The sequence below is a fragment of the Hemiscyllium ocellatum genome, chromosome 1, assembly GCF_020745735.1.
Source record: "Hemiscyllium ocellatum isolate sHemOce1 chromosome 1, sHemOce1.pat.X.cur, whole genome shotgun sequence".
Lineage (NCBI taxonomy): Eukaryota > Metazoa > Chordata > Chondrichthyes > Orectolobiformes > Hemiscylliidae > Hemiscyllium > Hemiscyllium ocellatum.
The window spans coordinates 106,061,082-106,080,533 of NC_083401.1; the positions used below are offsets into that span (position 1 = coordinate 106,061,082).

A 19,452-nucleotide genomic window follows, 5' to 3' on the forward strand; every position below is an offset into this window, starting at 1 on the left:
ATAACGTTTCAGCTTTGTTCCTGCTACCATTGTGTTGGTATCTCTGCAAACAAATGTTTTTGACCTTGATATTTGGAGTTACTCTGTGATATTAGGATAGATAAGACTGGGGAATACTTTTTTTTAAAAAACCTTTGTGCAGTGTCTTTCCATACAATACAATGTGTCAAGGTTAAATGTTGATGTAATAAACATGAGTATAGTCTTTAGTTGCTCATTTACCATGTCATTGTGACTGTAATGGTTGCTTCAGAAAAATAGCCAGACTTATTGAGATAAACCTCCTATCCAATTATCTCATTTCATTTCAGACTATTTCTTTCAAATTGGGACTTTTTAATTTTGAACATAGAAATGATCCAGAAAATGTCACTTAAAATTGACCTGTTCATACCACCCCCATGATAAATGCCTAACATTCATTTGCTTTGCAATTAAATGAAGTTAGAATCTTGTAATCTGAGTGAAATATTAAATTTATTTCTGGATGCTCAGATGATGTCGAGAAGACACCATCCCCGAGAATAAGTTGAACTTTCCTGTCCATCATATTGTGCTTGGAATTTTGCTTTTGGAGTAGGCTTTTTCTCCCCATGGATCCAGGCTGAAAAAAATACTACCGTGCAGAGGGAAAAAGTAAAGGTGATTATCATCGCTTGAGTTTATGTAGCTTATTTTAACGTTATAAAACATCCTAAAATGCTTCACAGTTCCATTGTCCAACAAAGTCTGGCATTGAATCCCAAGACGATATTTGGACAGGTGATCATAACTATTAGTCACAGGTAGTTTTAAAAGATTTAAAGCAGGATGGAAAAATGAGGAGGTTAGGAGATAGAATTGAAGGGTTTAGAGCATTCGTAGTTGGTTGCAGTGGTGGAATGATAAGGATCAAGGTTGTGAAGAGGCCAGAATTGAAGAAACAACAATATCTCTAAGGGTATAAATTCAACATGGCAACCTGTCAGGAAGTTGAAGTGGTAGTGTCCCTAACTCTGTATGAGGAGGCCTGGGTTCAAGTCTCGTCTGAGTCTCTCCAGAGGTGTGTAATAACATCTGAGTAGGTTGATTGGAAGCAACGTCAACATGATCATTGTAAGACTAAATGACCATTTGGTATTTTTTATGTTGTCTTCTGCTAGAGCTGAAGGATGTTAGAGATAGCGAGGAATACGGAGAAATTTGATTTGGAGATGCCGGTATTGGACTGGGTGTACAAAGTTAAAAATCACGCAACACCAGGTTATAGTCCAACAGGTTTATTTGGAAGCACTAGTATTCAGAGGGCTGCTCCTTCATCAGGTAGTTGTGGCTCCACCTGACACCTGATAAAGGAGCAGCGCTCCGAAAGCTAGTGCTTCCAAATAAACCTGTTGGACTATAACCTAGTGTTGTGATTTTTAACTGAGATTTGAATATAAGAATGAAAATTTTAGGATCTAACCTTTGCTTGGTTGGTTCCAATATAATTCAGCAAACAGAAGGCTAATAAATGAATAGGACTTGGTGTGAGTTGTGTTGCAGACAGTAGAATTTGGGTGAGCTCAAATTTTATGAAGGAGGGGTGGGTGACTAGGAGAGCATTAAAACAGTGAATGGATAATGGCTTTACAATAGTAGATAAGCTTGTTTTTTAACTTTGAAATTTGGTGATACTGCATAACTGGACGTGACAGATTAATTGAAGAATTATATAAGTTTGTTTGTTTTTATTTTGAAGTCCTTGCTTATAGTGCTGCTTGTTAATGCCAGGTGGTCATGTTTCCTGGTAGGTGTGTCTGACTACAGTAATGCATTTGGGAGCAGGTGAAGTGCCAAAGCATTAGAAAAATTGATTTTAGTTGCAAATGGTACTTCTAATTAGGAATAGAAAATGCTAAAAATAATCGGGTTAGGCAGTATCCAGAGAGAGTAAAAAATTAAAATTTTATGTTCTTCAATGAAATTGGAAAATAAAAATCAGTTTAACCAAGTACAGAAGGGAAATATTGTTAAATGATGAAAGGCACAAGATAAAATGAAATGTTATGGGACAAGTACCAAAACAAAGCATGGGTCTAGAGGAAGTGGAAATGAGAAAAACCATCCTGACCAGCAGCTATAATCTAGGGCGAAAAAGGGGTGGAAGTTATGATCCATACTTGTTGAACTCCATGTTGACTTCAGAAGGCTATAAAGTACAATGGAAAGGTAAGGTACCTTAAACTTGCTTTGAACTTTATTGGGACAGTGTAGGAGGTTAAAGACAGTCTGCTCTATGCTTTGTGACAAAGAGGAGAAGGCTCTCAGCCTAGGAATGGTCAGGCCCAGAGGCACAGACCTTGCTATTCATAGTGGACCAATAGGGGTTCCCCATTGATACCCCAAGAACACTGTTTCAGCCATCCTCTGTTTCAAGCATCCGCTGCCTGAGTAAATATACAGGGATATATTTAAAGTGCTCTTTCATTCATATGATCACTAAAGTCATTACATTTGCAGAATTAAATTCTCTTTGAACAACCAGGTTATGAAAGAAATCAAGAGATTCAAAGCTTCATGGAAGATTTCTTCACAAAATTCACGAGCAGTGGCTTAATCTGTTGCACTTAATTAGATTATGTGTTCTGCATAGTGATAAGTTGATTGCATTTAAAAGTGAATTTTCAAAAGTGGCATTTGTATTGGGTTAGTGATGATGCTGTCTGACACTTAGTACTGCTTGTCTTGGTACTGCTTGTCTTGGTACTGCTTAGGATACCAGCAACACACATTGATAATTGGCGTTTTGTTTTTCCTCTCTCGCTTTCTTCTCCCCATGTCCCTAAAAACCTTGATGACTTGTTAAGATGAAGAGGAAGATTTTCAACAAAGTAGGAAGATTGCCCAGAGGTATCAAGAAAATGGTGGTCACCCTGGAACATCTGGCTCTGGAAGGTCTGCAGACAATAAATTGCAGGTCAAATCGCCGCAGCCTAAACCAGCGAGTCCAGAGAAATTCACCTGCACATCTGTGCGCGATTACTTTGGCACAAGCACAGTTCAGAGATCAAATAAAAAACTGGTGGCTAGCAAAAGGAAAGCAGTAAGGATTTTTTTTAACGTGTACATTTACAATCCCTGTGTTTAACATTTAACCTTGGTTGTGTTTGAACCTGTATTGTTTGAATAAAATAGAACTGTTTAGATTATTACTAAAAGTCTGAGTGTTACTCTGAACTCCTTTCTTCTCCCTTCTTGCAATTGCCTAGTTGTATGAAGTCAACATGATTTGTTTGCTTATGAACTTTAAATTAAATGTTAGTCTGTCTTTTCTCTCCGTGTGCATTTTTTTTCTCCTGAAATCTTTGACCCTTTCCCGTAGACATTCTTCACATGACTTTAGAAATTGTGTATTAATGAGATATTTGGTTGCAAAATTTTAACTGTGCATCTAGAAGGGGAAAATCCTTTATGATGTTTTCCTGTGCCCCCCCTTTCTGTAACCAAGGGTGCTGGAGCAAACAAAAGCTTAATGCAGATTTAATAAGGCCTTGAAAGTCATGACATCTCTAACCACCAGTACTCCCCCAACCCGTGATAAAGGCTATAAACTCTCTGCCTTGGGCTTCACTCATATGTACCTCTGATTTGTATAATTCCTTACCATCCTGGCCAGTGGATTTATAGCCTTAAAGTTAATTTCACTCCATTCTCCAGGGGTTGTCAGTTGGTGAGCAGAGAATGGGAGTTGGATTAGAACCTTTTGCAGCGTTCATCTGTCCACTTCATAATCTCATTGGTTCTTAGGAGTTTAAAAAAGTCAGTGGGAGCCGAGTCATTGCCTTTTAGCCCGTATTATCAGGTACAGTCCAGCTTCAAGATTTGTTCTGAACAGAGAAGTTGATCTCCGCTGAGGCGCCAATAAAGCAACTGCAGTCAACTGCCACACACTTGCATGGGTGTGGGCAGCATTGGTTGTAGTTGCTACTCTTGATCATAACAATTCTTGTGATAGCACATGTGCAAGACTTGTCTGTTACGTTGTCTTACTGTAAGCTGTTGAATATGCTGGTTACCTGTCCTGCTCCAGCTTATAGCTGATTGTGTCCAGTTAGGTGAGGAAATTGGTGAATGTTGTGTGTGGAACAGTGCACTTGAGAAGACTTGAAATGATTTAACTTGATTCCACTTGTCTTAGCCTTCAGGCAGTGCTGGTTCCACAATTAATGATGAGGAGCTGGCTCGTCAGCTGCAACTTGATGAGGACGCAGAGGTAATGGATACTAAAGACTTTTTAAGCATTTTAAACAGACAATTCAGGTTCCAAGCTGTTTCTTTCTAAAGCAACACTTATCTTTTAGACTTAATGCACTTTTATCTAATCTCTGTAGAGTAATTATGTCTATGTGAATGAATGTTTACGTTTATGATTGGTATGTTGTCTCCTGGGTGTAAGGGTCAAGGAAGTCTTAGAGTGGCTCCAGGAAGTTCTGAAATGGGAGGGTGAACATCAAATTGTTGTGGTACACATCGGTACCAACAACATAGGTAAGGAAAGGGATGAGGTCCTGAAAACAGAATATAGAGAGTTAGAAAACAAGTTTAAAATTAGGACTTAAAAAGTAATGATCTCAAGATTACTATGTGCTAGAGTAAAAATAACAGGATATATCAGATGAATATGTGGTTGGAGGGAGAGAGTTACGGTTTCAGGTTCATGAGGCGTTGTAACTGGATCTGGGTGAGGTACACCAGGTTGCACTTGTGCAGGGTCAGAACTGATATCTTACGTGGAGTATTTGCTAATGTGTTTCGGGAAGATTTAAATTAAAATGGAAGTGGGTGGGAACCTCTACAGGGGAACAGGGGCAAAAATACACAAAACAGAATCAAAACTAACCATAGGTTTTTGTTTAAAACAATTCAAGCCATATTGCAAAATAATGTGAAAAGGACTAAAAACGTTTAGGCCATGAGATTTTTGGCTTCATGTCTTTAATGCACGGAGCATTTGCAATAAAATGAATGAAATCGTTGTGCAAATAGGTGTAAATTGATATGAGAAAGTTGTGATTGTGGAGATATGGGTGCAGGGTGAACAGGATTGGGAACTAAAAATCCAACAGTAGTCAATGGTTAGGAAGGACAGATGAAGGGAAAAGGAAGGTAGTTAGCAATGCTGGTTAAAGAGGAAATTAACATATAAAGTGAGTAAGGATATTGGCTTTGATGAAATGGAATCTGTATGGGTAGAGCTAGAAACACCCAGGGCAGAGTATGAAATTGAGGATTATATATAGGCCAGCAAACTGTAGTGGTAATGTTGGGGAAGACATTAAGAAGGAAAATAGGGATAAAACCATAATGGTGCAGCTTTAATTATGAATAACTATAATCTGCAAGTAGATTTGGCAAATCAAATCAATAGAAATACGAGCGAGGAATAATTCCTATAGTGTGTATGAGCTGGTTTTCTGGATCAGTATGTTGATGAACCAACTAGAGGACAGCCCATCATAAAGTGGGTGTCATGTAATGAGAGAGAAATAATTAGTCTGTTTGAATGAGACCCCTTGGGGAAGAGTGACCATAATATGATGGAAATTTTCATTAAAGTGGAGAGTAACGTAGTTGATTCTGAGCACTAGGGTCCTGAATCTAAATAAAGGAAATTACAATTGTACAAAGCACAAGATGGTTATGGTAAATTGAAGATCGTTATTTAGAAGGATGACTGTAGATAGGCAATGGCAAATATTTAAAGAGTGCATGGAAGAACGACATTCCTGTCTGGTATAAAAGTGAAACGAGGAAGGTGGTGCAGTCATGGTTAATGAGGGATATTAGGGATAGTATTACATTAAGAAGGGGCATACAATTTGGCCAAAAAGAGCAACAAGCTTGAGGATTGGGAGAGGTGTGGGTTTCAGCAAAGGAGGACAAAGGGATTGATTAAGAGGGGGAAAATACAATACAAGAGTAAGCTTATGAAGAACATGCAAACTGATAGTAAAATCTTCTGTAGGTATGTGAAGAGAAAAAGATTAGTGAAGACAAATGTGGGTCCCTTACAGTCAGAAACTCAAGAAGTTATAATGGGGTCAAAGATAGTGGACCAATTAAGTGCCATGTTTTGGTTATGGCTTCACAAAGGAGAACTCCAATAATATCCCAAAAATGTTGGGGGAATACAGAGTCTCGTGAGAGAGGAACTGAAGGGGATCATAATTCGTATGGAAATGGTGTTGTGGAAGTTAATGGGATTGAAGTCTGACTAATTCCCAGGGCCCAATAATCTATAACTCAATCATACTTAAGGAAGTGGCCCTAGAAATAGTGGATGCGTTGACGGTCAGCTTTCAAGACTGCAGACTCTGGAACCGTTTCTATGGGTTGGAAGGTAGCTAATGTAACCCTGCATTTTTCAAAAGGAGGTAGGGAGAATGCAGGGAATTACAGAGCAGTTAGCCTGATATTGGTAGCAGGGAAAATATTAGAGTCCATTATGAAAGATTTACCTGATGAAAGAGCAGCATTCTGAAAGTTTGAGATTTCAAATAAACCGTTGAACTATAACCTGGTCTTGTATGATTTCTGACAATGAGATTAGCAGGTAAAATTACAGCACATGAGATTAAAGGTAACCAACTGGCATGGACAGAGAACTGACTGGTGGATAGGAAACAGAGTAAGGACAAACGAGTCATTTTTGGAATGACAGCCAGTGACTGGGGGTACCGCAAGATCAGTGCTTGGACCTCGGCTATTCACAATGTACATTAATGATTTCGATGAGGGAACTAAATGTAAAATCTCCAGGTTTGCAGATGACACAAAGCTAGGTGGGAGGGTGAATTGTGAGGTAGTCGTAGAGATGCTCCTGTGTGATTTGGACAAGTAGAATGTGTGGGCAAATGTTTGGCAGATGAAGTATAATGTGAAAAATGTGAAGTTATCCACTTTGGTAGTAAAAACATGAAGCCTCTTTGAATGGTAATACATTGGGAAAGGTGGGGATGCAACGCGACCTGGTTGTCCTTGTATAGCAGTTGCTGAAAGTAAGTATGCAGCTATGATGAGTAGTGAAGAAAACAAATGGAATGTTGACCTTCATAGTGTGGCGATTTAAATACAGGAGCAGGGATGTTTGCTGCAGGTCCTTGGTGAGACCACGTCTAGAGCATTGTGTGCAGTTTTGATCTCCCTATTTGAGAATTGATGTCTTGGCTATGGAGGGAATATGACAGTGGTTTATGAGACTAATACCTGAATGGCAGGACTGGCATATAGAGTTTAGATCCGAGGAGCAGGAAAATCAACATTTCTTATCGATGGGGAGAAGGTAGCAAAGAGTACAATGGATGAATGGGGGTGGGGATGGAAGTGATGGGTCAGAGAGTAGGGTGGAGCGGATGGGAAGGGAGATGGACAGGTCATGAGGACAGTGCTGCCATATAAAGAGAGACTAGTTTGGTTCAGACTATATTCACTGGAGTTGAGAATATTGAAGGGGGAATCTCATTGAAACCTGTAAAATTCTAATAGGGTGAGACTGTTAAACACAGGAAGGATGTTCTTGATTGGGAGTCCAGAACCATGGGTCATAATCTAAGGGAGCGAGGTAGACTATTTAGCACTGAGATGAGACTTTTCATCACCCAGAGAGTGGCTGAGGCTTAAATATTGAATGAGATTTAAAAAAGGAGATTGATCCCTTTAGCTGTAAGAGCGAAAACTAAGAATTTGGCGAGAAAGCAGGCACAGGATACTAAGTTGGATGGTCAATCATGCTCTTAGTGAAAGGCAGAGCAGGCCTAAATAGCCAAATGATCGCCTCCTGTTTAGATTAGATTAGATTACCTACAGTGTGGAAACAGGCCCTTCGGCCCAACAAGTCCACACCGACCCGCCGAAGAGAAACCCACCCCCTATATTTACCCCTGACTAATCCACCTAACACTACGGGCAATTTAGCATGGCCAGTTCACCTAACCTGCGCATCTTTGGACTGTGGGAGGAAACCGGAGCACCCAGAGGAAACCCACACAGACACGGGGAGAATGTGCAAACTCCACATACAGTTGCCCGAGGCGGGAATTGAACCTCCCTGGCACTGTGAGGCAGCAGTGTGAGCCACCGTGCCGCCCCAAAATGATAGCTGAGACCCAAACAGTCCACCAAGACGTTTAACTCCTCTTTTATTTAACCTGTTTTCCTAATCAGCCTGTTTTGAGATGTTACTACACACCTTTAGAGCTGGTGGGACTTGAACCCTGGCCTCTTGATTCTGAGGTAGAGTCACTACCATTATACTACAAGCGGCACGGTGGCTCAGTGGTTAGCACTGCTGCCTCACAGCGCCAGGGACCTGGGTTCAATTCTCGCCTCAGGCGACTGACTGTGTGGAGTTTGCACGTTCTCCCCGTGTCTGTGTGGGTTTCCTCCGGGTGCTCCGGTTTCCTCCCACAGTCCAAAGATGTGCGGGTCAGGTGAATTGGCCATGTAGTGTTAGGTAAGGGGTATATGTAGGGGTATGGGTGGGTTGCGCTTCAGCGGGTCAGTGTGGACCTGTTGGGCCAAAGGGCCTGTTTCCACACTGTAAGTAATCTAATCTAATCTTAACCATAGCCATGCCTATTTTTATTGCTAAGAAATATTTAGCAATTTGCTTAACATTGAGGTTAACTTAGTGAATGTCGTATTACAGATTTGTTTCCCACAGAATTTATTGTTCCTAGAACTGAGATATTTAATGAGAAAGGATTTCAGGATTAAGTGGATAAGGGAAAGTGGAGTAGAGATTTATCAGATCAGCCATGGGCCAAATGTTCTACTTCTGCTTCTATCATAGAGTATTCTGAATGTGGAGCTTGATCCCTTCTTTTACGTTGAGCAATAATGCCTCAATCAGAATTGTCCCTCCAGCGTGATGTGGTGCAAGTACTTGTGCCAGCTAAATTGATTTGCTGTAACATAAATGAAAGATGTGTTGCTGGAAAAGCACAGCAGGTCAGGCAGCATCCAAGGAGCAGGAGACTTGACATTTCGGTCTTAAACCCTTCCTCCGGAATATGGAGGGGAGAGATAAATAGGAGGGTGGGGTTGGGAAAGGTAACTGGGAAGGTGATAGGTAGCTGGAGGTGGGGGGATGATGGTGATAAATCGGAAACTGATTAGAACAGATCAGACTTGAAATCCACACTGATGACTGTTTAGTTCAAGCTTCCTTGGACTTACGTTCCTGTATTTTAAGTAACTAAGCTAACTTGTTCCTTCCACATTCATGCGGGGGCGGTGATGGCCTAATGATATCGTTGTTAGACTGTTAATTCCGAGATCCAGGTAATATTCTGGGGAGCTGGGTTCAAATTCTGCAATGGGGTTGATAGAATTTGCATTCAATAAAGTGTAGGATTTGAAGTCTATTGATGGCTGTGAAACCACTGTTGGAAATACCCATCTGGTTCACTGAAGTCCTTTTAGGGAAAAAAAACTGCTATCCTTACCTGGTTTAGCTTTCATGTAATTCCAATTCCACAGTAATGTGGTTCACTCTTAACTGCCTTCTGGGCAATAATGGCTAGGCAATAAATGCTGGTCCAGTTAGCAATACCCTCATCCAATGAATAAATAAAAATGTAATTATTGCATTAAATATGCAGAAGCATTGCTTGGATAAAATTAGCCTGTAAATTTCATAACACCACTTCTTTGCTATAGTCATTTTCCTTCCCATTGCTTGAGACTTCCCCATTCCTTTGTCAGTTGGGTCTGACAGAAATAATTGGTCTGACAGCATCCAGTTTCTCCTTTGATTGTGCTAGACTTTTCATACATAGATTTCCTTACAAAGCATTCTGCCATAATTTATTGCGGTGCTTTTCATCTTCTGCTGACGTTGCTTTCTCACTTATTTGTGGAAAATAATTGCAAATAACCTATAGTCTCTGTACCTATTGTTTTTTTTCATCCAAATATTTAATAAAAACCATGTTGTTCTTACCTTTTGTTTAGCTTGAGAGGCAGCTACATGAGGATGAACAATTTGCTAAAACACTGGCAATGTTGGATGAGTTGCCAAAAAGTAAAAAGGTAACGTAATAAAAATCTATCATATTAAACTAAAGCAACAGTGATTTCTAAAGTAATTACAAAGTTTTTAAAGAATTTGTATTTCATTGTGTTCCTGAATTTGGAAATTAATTTGTAATAAGTGGCAAAATCTTAAAAGTAGCATTTTAAAGTTCTTGGGCAGTTTCATGCAAGCAATAGATTTGTGTACTTAATGCAACAATTATTGATGTGGAAGGAACTATGGGTTTAGTTTCTTAAAATACAGGGAAAAACATGTCCAAAGAAGGCCAAACTAGACTAACTCTCTGGAATGGTTTTCAACCCAGTTTTGGATCACATTTATCATTCAGTCACCAATACCTGAATTAAGGTTATTATAGAGCTGTTCTCCGATTTCTACTTGAAAAATTGACTTTGTTCCAATCATTTTCAGGCACGTACTGATTCTGAAGGCCAGGAACTATCCTTATCCTTGGTTGTAAACGCTGAACCCAGAAAAACAGATGAACAGGCAGCGGAACATTCTGGTAAAGGTGTGTTTTGAAAAAAAATGTTATTGTGCATTTTCCAGAAACTTCAAGTTTGAGTGTTAATGCTGTTAAAACCTTAAATTTCTGACTTTTTCAAGAAATTTCAAACTGCCTGAGGATTGTCAATTGTTCTTGGATTATGCTGCATTAAATCCTAAGAGTAGGGTAATGGTAATTCAATACTAAAAGTAATTTTCTTTGTCTGCTTTTATCCCTCCAACTTGCCTTATTATAAATTTTTGGTAATTATTAAAATTGCTTTGCTTGGGTGTACTTTTGTGTTGCTGCAGCATCTCCTCAAATGTTGCAAGTGAGGTTAACAACAACTGAAGTTAACCTTTGGTTAATGATATAATACTTTTTGTCTTCCCTTATTGTACAATAAGCATTAAACAAGTCACAGTATTGAGGTGTGTAAAAAGGATAATTTAGACAAAACTTGGCTGATAGATATGAAATAAAAAGTTAGTTAATGGATACTAATTTGTTTGTATAAAGTATTGGTTTCTCAAGTGTTCACTATTTTTGCTATTTACAGGCAACATGATGCTAGAATTGGTTGATGTCCCCTACATTTTTGCAAATCTGTTAATTTGGAAAAGAAACCTTGAAGACAGAGATTAGTGGAGGGAAAAGGCAGGTACATGATACAACATAATGTAGGGAAGGGTGAGGCATTGGGAGGGGGAAAAAGGCAAGAAACATAAGCTGACTCTGAGTGGAATGATGCTGTAGGGTGTGGATGAACAGAGATTTCCAAAGTAGCGGATGGAAATGCTCTATAGGTTGAAATTAAAAAATTACCGAACAGCAGATGCGCGTGTGAATAGTATGAGCGCTGAGACATGACACCAGCCAGTGCTGGGCCATGCCACCACACCACATCTGATTGACATGGTTTGAGTGGATGTGGAGTTGGGTCACCTGTCTGCATTCCAAAATTTCGGATTTTGAGGCTTTTCAGATTTCAGATCTTCTGATAAAAGATTGTAATGTTCACGTGGCCTTGTGACAACTCAGAAGGTTCTCCTATTAAGTTACCGAATTTGCACAGCTATTCAAAAGAAGTAAGTCTGTGAATTTGAAAGCCCTGTGCATTTGAAAAACTAGCTTACGGGGAGCATATTTAGTTCTGAAAATCATAAATGAAGCATCAAAATGACAACGCATATTAGAACAGAGAATTAAAATGGAGGAGAAAGTGAGGTCTGCAGATACTGGAGATCAGAGCTGAAAATGTGTTGCTGGAAAAGCGCAGCAGGTCAGGCAGCATCCAAGGAACAGGAAATTCGACGTTTCGGGCATAAGCCCTTCATCAGGAATGAGGAAAGTGTGTCCAACAGGCTAAGATAAAAGGTAGGGAGGAGAGACTTGGGGGAGGGGCGATGGAGATGTGATAGGTGGAAGGAGGTCAAGGTGAGGGTGATAGGTCGGAGTGGGGTGGGGGCAGAGAGGTCAGGAAGAAGATTGCAGGTTAGGAGGGCGGTGCTGAGTTCGAGGGATTCGACTGAGACAAGGTGGGGGGAGGGGAAATGAGGAAACTGGAGAAATCTGAGTTCATCCCTTGTGGTTGGAGGGTTCCCAGGCGGAAGATGAGGCGCTCTTCCTCCAACCGTCGTGGTGTTATGGTTTGGCGATGGAGGAGTCCAAGGACCTGCATGTCCTTGGTGGAGTGGAAGGAGATGGCCTCCTTCTTCAAGGACCGCAGATTCCCCCCAGACATGATCGATGATGCCCTCCACCACATCTCCTCCACTTCCTGCTCCTCCGCCCTTGAGCCCCGCCCCTCCAACCGCCACCAGGACAGAACCCCACTGGTTCTCACCTACCACCCCACCAACCTCCACTCCCGGCACCTTCCCCTGCAACCGCAAGAAATGCAAAACTTGTGCCCACACCACCTCCCTTACTTCTCTTCAAGGCCCCAAGGGATCCTTCCATATCCGCCACAAATTCACCTGCACCTCCACACACATCATCTATTGCATCTGCTGCACCCGATGTGGCCTCCTCTATATTGGGGAGACAGGCCGCCTACTTGCAGAACGTTTCAGAGAACACCTCTTGGACACCCGGACCAACCAACCCAACCACCCCATGGCTCAACACTTTAACTCCCCCTCCCACTCCACCAAGGACATGCAGGTCCTTGGACTCCTCCATCGCCAGACCATAACAACATGACGGTTGGAGGAAGAGCGTCTCATCTTCTGCCTGGGAACCCTCCAATGACAAGGGATGAACTCAGATTTCTCCAGTTACCTCATTTCCCCTCCCCCCACCTTGTCTCAGTCGAATCCCTCGAACTCAGCACCGCCCTCCTAACCTGCAATCTTCTTCCTGACCTCTCCGCCCCCACCCCACTCCGGCCTATCACCCTCACCTTGACCTCCTTCCACCTATCACATCTCCATCGCCCCTCCCCCAAGTCCCTCCTCCCTACCTTTCATCTTAGCCTGCTGGACACACTTTCCTCATTCCTGATGAAGGGCTTATGCCCGAAACGTCGAATTTCCTGTTCCTTAGATGCTGCCTGACCTGCTGTGCTTTTCCAGCAACACACTTTCAGCAGAGAATTAAAATGGCAAGTGACTAGGAGCTTATACTTGTGATCTGAATGGAGGTGTTCAGAAAAATGAAGGTGACTGTTGAATGTAGCACACTTGAAAGAAATTTCTGTTTCATCTGTAAGGAGCATTTGGACCCCAGACAGTGAGAAGGTGATGAATAAAGGGTAGGCTTACCACAGATGCAGAGAAGTTGAAAAGCTGTTCATTTCTTGAAAGTGTGTATGGAAATGGCTGATTCTGTTTCTTAAAAAACACAAAGTTGGCTTTCTAAATGAAAACTTCAGAGTAACTGAGTAAAATAATAATAACTTATTACCAAACATTGGTTCAATCATAATGTATGCTGCGTCAGGCATTCCACTAAGGAAATGACACTAAAAACATAACAGGATAAGTATGCATTCACTAGAATGATCCTAGGGTTAAGAAAGTATAGTTGAGAATAGGGACTAATAACTGAAAAAAAAAGCGAAGAGGAGATTTAGTTGATTTCTTTAAATTTTGAAAGTCTTTGATTTTCTTCTGCTTCAATGATTTATAATTGGGAGGGATGGAGAACAGATTACCAGGTTAGTTTAGGGAGTGCATTGAAAAGGGCTGGTGTGGGTGTAATGTGCTGAATGACCTTGCACTATGGTTGTATGGTTTATTTCAGTCTTTTGATCATGCTATTAAGTGTTCCAGTTACATAGGAACATAAAAAGCTAGGAAGGGGTAAGAGGCAGTTCAGCCCCTCAAACCTGCTCTGCTATTTAATACCATCGTTCTCATCTTTGTCTCAACTTCATTTTCCTGCCTGCTCTCCATAACCTTTCAACACATTACTCATTAAAAATGTCTGTCTCCACTTTTAAATTTACTCACTGTCTCAGCATCCACCACATTCTGGGCTAGTGAATTCCAGAGATTCACGATCCTTTTGACAGAAGTAATTTGTCCTCATCTCAGTTTTTGGGTAAGGGGTTAGATTTAAAACAATGACCACTCATTCTGGATTGTCCTGCATGAGGGAACATCCTCTCAATTTTGACAGTATTTTGTCAATCTCTTTTAGCTTTTATATATCTCAATTAGATCTCCTCTTGTTATTTAAACCCTAGTGTGTATAGGTCTGAACTGTTCAATCTCTGTTCATAAGACAACCCCCCCCCCCCCCCCCCCCCCCACCTCTCTGGAATCAATCTAATTGTTTGTTTGACTTGAGCTTAATGTAGGTGTCTCTGATGCCTCCTGCATGAACTGCATATGCAGAGTTGGGCATACATGCTGTGAGTGATTCCTTGAGTTCAAACATTTAAGGTAATCACTATGTGAGACATGAGAAAGCAATCATTGTTGGTGAAATTATTCTTGAAAAAGAAAGATGGGCAGAAAGGTCTTTTCTGATTTTGGATGTGCATCTTGTTAGTCTGTGAATGTTATGCTTATATTTTAGGAAACTATGACAATAAATGATGATATGTCCTTGTCAACTCTCAGTAATGGTTTTAAAGGTTCAAAGTTTGTGAGAAGATTTGTAGCTTGTTGTTGTGGTTGTGTTCGCCGAGCTGGGAATTTGTGTTGCAGACGTTTCATTCCCTGTCTAGGTGACATTCTTAGTGCTTGGGAGCCTCCTGTGAAGTGCTTCTGTTCCTTTGGCATTTATAGTGGTTTGTCTCTGCCGCTTCCGGTTGTCAGTTCCAGCTGTCCACAGCAGTGGCCAGTATATTGGGTCTAGGTCGATGTGTTTGTTGATAGAATCTGTGGATGAGTGCCATGACTCTAGGAATTCCCTGGCTGTTCTCTGTTTGGCTTGTCCTAATAATAGTAGTGTTGTCCCAGTTAAACTCATCTTGCTTGTCATAACATGCATAACATAGCCTTATCTTGATGTGCAAGTTTTTAAAAAGTGCTTCACTAATTAAACTTTGCCTTAATTTTCAGCCAAGATGTTGAGTGGAACTGACAGTAATGTGAAAAATTGTACTGAGAAAGCTGTAAGTAGCAAATCACAGAGCCTGAGGACTTCCTCCCAACACTCACCTGAATCTTCCAGTGTTAAAGTGGAAAACTCATTTAGTAAATCATCTCCAGTCAAAAGCAGTACAAAACTTGCTATCATGAAACGTAAAGAAGAACTAACGCACGTGATAGGAAACAGTCCAACAAGATCAGCCCGAGAGAAGAGAAGTTCGCCAAGGAAAGAGGAGAAAACTGAATTTTCAAAGCAAGGTCAAACCAAGATTTCTCCTAAGAAAGAAGAAAAAACTATCTCTCCAAATAAAGAGAAGATTTCTCCAAACAAAAAGAAAATATCCCCAAATAAATCTGAGGTAGAAAGCACTTTGGTAACATTTGCTGTATTTTGGGTTTGATGCATGGTAACTCGTTTTAGGTTGTGACAGCCTTCAAGTAAAAATGGGAAATTCCTGTTCAAAGTCCTCCCTCTTTCTGTCAATAGGGAAAATCAGTTTTAAAATCACAGATCTATTTTACATCTTTACGGAGAAAATATCAGATTTCCTGCTTTGGGAACTTCCCTCTCTTTATATGTCAGTGATTGAGAACAGTTGTAACCAGGATTAATTTATGTATGCTGTTATGAGTCACTGATTGGTTTGAGAGTAGAAATAGAGGAAATCTTTGAAGAGAAAATAAGAGTTATAGTCATGGAGCCATATAGCATGGAAACAGATCCTTTGGTCCAACCAATTCATGCTGACTATAATCCCAAACTAAACTAGTCCAACTTGCCTGCACTTCGCCCATATCTCTCCAAACGTTTCTTATTCCTATACGAATCTAAATGTCATTTGAATATTGTCACTATACCTGTATTCACCACTTGCTCTGGAAGTTCATTCCACACACGAACCACCCTCTGTGTTCAAAAAGAAAAATTTGCGGTCCTGTCTTTTTAACTCTTTCTCCTCTAACCTTAAAAATTGCCCACCCTAGGCAAAAGACAGCCGATGCAAAAGATACCTTATCTGTACCCCTCATTATTTTATAAACGTCTATAAGGTCACTCTTTAACCACCTGTGCTCCAGTGGAAAAAGTTCTCACCTATCCAGCCTCTGCTAAAAACTCAAACCCTCCATTCCTGGAAACATTCTAGTAAATGTGTTCCAAATCTTCTCCAGCTTAATAATATCCTTCCTATAATAGGAAGACTGAACACTTCAAAAAACTTATGTATCTGAACCCTGAGGTGTCTCTGTTCTACAACACTACCCAAGAGTTGACTGTTCTACAACACTACCCAAGTGCGAGGTCTTGCACTTTGGCAAAAAGAATAAAAGCATAGACTACTTCCTAAATGGTGAGAAAATTAGTAAAGCCAAAGTACAAAGGGATCTGGGAGTGCTAGTCGAGGATTCTCTAAAGGTAAACATGCAGGTTGAGTCTGTGAATAAGAAAACTGAATGCAATGTTGTCACTTATCTCAAGAGGGTTGGAATATAAAAGCAGAGATGTGCCACTGAGACTTTATAAAGCTCTGGTTAGGCCCCATTTGGAGTACTGTGTCCAGTTTTGGTCCCCACACCTCAGGAAGGACATACTGGCACTGGAACGTGTCCAGCAGAGATTCACACGGATGATCCCTGGAATGGTAGGTCTAACATATGAGGAATGGCTGAGGATCCTGGGATTGTATTTATTGGAGTTTAGAAGATTAAGGGGAGACTTAATAGAGACGTACAAGATAATACATGGCTTGGAAAGGATGGACACTAGGAAATTGTTTCCATTAGGCGAGGAGACTAGGACCAGTGGACACAGCCTTAGAATTAGCGGGGGTCAATTCAGAACAGAAATGCGGAGACAGTTCTTCAGCCAGAGGGTGGTGGGCCTGTGGAATTCATTGTCGCAGAGTGCAGTGGAGGCCGTGATGCTAAATGTCTTCAAGGCAGCGATTGATAGATTCTTGATGTCACAAGGAATTAAGGGCTACGGGGAGAATGCGGGTAAGTGGAGTTGAAATGCCCATCAGCCATGATTGAATGGCGGAGTGGACTCAATGGGCCGAATGGCCTTACTTCCACTCCTATGTCTTATGGTCTTAATTGTATAAGTCTTGCCTTTGTTTGTTTTACAAAAATGCAGTACCTCATATTTTTGCAAATTAAACTCCATGTGCCACCCCTCAGCCCATTGACCCAATTGATCAAGATTCCTTTGTAATCTTAGATAATCTTCACTGTCTACAACACCATCAATCTTGGTGACATCCACAAACTTACTAAACATGATTTCCATATTTTTATATAAATCACAAACAAAGTTCAACAAGGTTCCCCATGGGAGACTGATTAGCAAGGTTAGATTTCATGGAATACAGGGAGAACTAGCCATCTGGATACAGAACTAGCTCAAAGGTAGAAGACAGAGGGTGGTGCTGGAGGGTTGTTTTTCTGACATGAGGCCTGTGACCAGTGGAGTGTCCCAAGGATTAGTGCTGGGCCATCTACTTTTTGTCATTTACATAAATGATTTGGATGCGAGCATAAGAGATACAGTTAGTAAGTTTGTAGATGACACCAAAATTGGAGGTGTAGTGGACAGGGAAGAGGGTTACCTCCGATTACAACAGGATCTGGACCAGATGGGCCAGTGGGCTGAGAAGTGGCAGATGGAGTTTAATTAAGCTAAATATGAGGTGCTGCATTTTGGGAAAGCAAATCTTAGCAGGACTTATACATTTAATGGTAAGGTTAATGGGAGTGTTGCTGAACAAAAAGACCTTGGAGTGCAGGTTCATAGCTCCTTGAAAGTGGGGTCACAGGTGGATAGGATAGTGAAGGAGGTGTTTGATATGCTTTCCTTTATTGGTCAGAGAATTGAGTACAGGAGTTGGGAGGTCATGTTGTGGCTGTACAGGACATTGGTTAAGCCACTGTTGGAATATTGCGTGCAATTCTGGTCTCCTTCCTATCGGAAAGATGTTGTGAAACTTGAAAGGGTTCAGAAAAGATTTACAAGGATGTTGCCAGGGTTGGAGGATCTGAGCTACAGGGAGAGGCTGAACAGGCTGGGACTGTTCTCCCTGGAGTGTCGGAGGCTGAAGGGTGACCTTATAGAGATTTACAAAATTGAGTGGCATGGAAAGGGCAAAGTCTTTTCCCTGGGGTCGGGGAGTCCAGAACTAGAGGGCATAGATTTAGGGTGAGAGGGGAAAGATGTAAAAGAGACCTAAGGGGCAACTTTTTCACGCAGAGGGTGGTATGTGTATGGAATGAGCTGCCAGAAGATGTGGTGGAGGCTGGTATAATTGCAACATTTAAGAGGCATTTGGATGGGTATATGAATAGGTAGGGTGTGGAAAGATATGGGCTGGGTGCTGGCAGGTGGGACTAATTGGGTTGGGATATCTGGTCGGCATGGGCGGTTGGACCAAAGGGTCTGTTTCCATGCTGTACATCTCTGACTTTATGACTCTAAACGTGGACAGAGTGCCAATTCCTGTGGGGTACCATGGTCATAGGTCGCCAATCTGAAAAACAACCCTCCACAATCACACTGTCACTTTCCGTTAGCCAATTTTGTATCCAACTGCCAAGCTCACCCTGAATCCCAACTTTACTAATTAGTCTGCCATGCAGAACCTTGTCGAAGGCTTTATTAGCTATTTAAACCTTTCCCAGAATCCCAGAAGTATTTTTTTTTTGGTAAGGTTCCCCAGGGTGTGCTGATGAAGAAGGTTAAGTTGCATGGGGTCCAGGGTGTTCTAGCTAGATGGATAGAGAACTGATTGGGCAACAGGAGACAGTAGTAGTGGAAGGGAGCTTCTCAAAATGGAGACCTGTGATCAGTGGTGTCCCACAGGAATATGTGCTGGGACAGCTATTGTTTGTAATATAAATAAATGATTTGGAGGAATGTGTAGGTTGTCTCATTAGCAAGTTTTGCAGATGACACGGTTGGCGGAGTAGCAGTTAGTGAAGGGGACTGTCGCAGAATATAGATAGATTGGAGAGTTGGACATTGAAATGGCAGATGGTGTTCAATCCAGACAAATGCGAGGTGATGCATTTTGGAAGATGCAATGCCAAAGTCAATGGAAAAGTCTTGGGGAAAATTGATGTACAGAGAGATTTGAGTGTCCAGGGCCATTGTTTCCTGAAGGTAGCAGCGCTGGTCAGTAGAGTAGTCAAGAAGGCATACGGCACGCTTTCCTTTAATTGGATGGGTTATTGAGTACAAAAGTTGGCAGGTCATCTTACAATTGTATAAGACTTTGGTTCGGCTATATTTGGAATACTGTGTACAGTTCTGGTTGCCGTGACACTACCAAAAGGATGTGGATGATTTGGAGAGGATACGGAGGAGGTTCACC

The 19,452-nt window shown here is 41.2% G+C and overlaps 1 protein-coding gene across 2 annotated transcripts in view; it reads left to right on the forward strand.

Annotated features, from left to right (window-relative positions):
- rfc1 (replication factor C (activator 1) 1) overlaps positions 1-19,452 on the forward strand; it is an 86,887-nt gene that overhangs the window by 26,334 nt on the left and 41,101 nt on the right. For both annotated transcript variants that reach the window (XM_060824851.1, XM_060824843.1), the window contains exons 5-9: positions 2,829-3,064; positions 4,160-4,234; positions 9,976-10,053; positions 10,469-10,568; positions 15,059-15,447. In XM_060824851.1, coding sequence (XP_060680834.1) covers positions 2,829-3,064; positions 4,160-4,234; positions 9,976-10,053; positions 10,469-10,568; positions 15,059-15,447 — 878 coding nt within the window. The remainder of the gene's footprint in view (positions 1-2,828; positions 3,065-4,159; positions 4,235-9,975; positions 10,054-10,468; positions 10,569-15,058; positions 15,448-19,452) is intronic.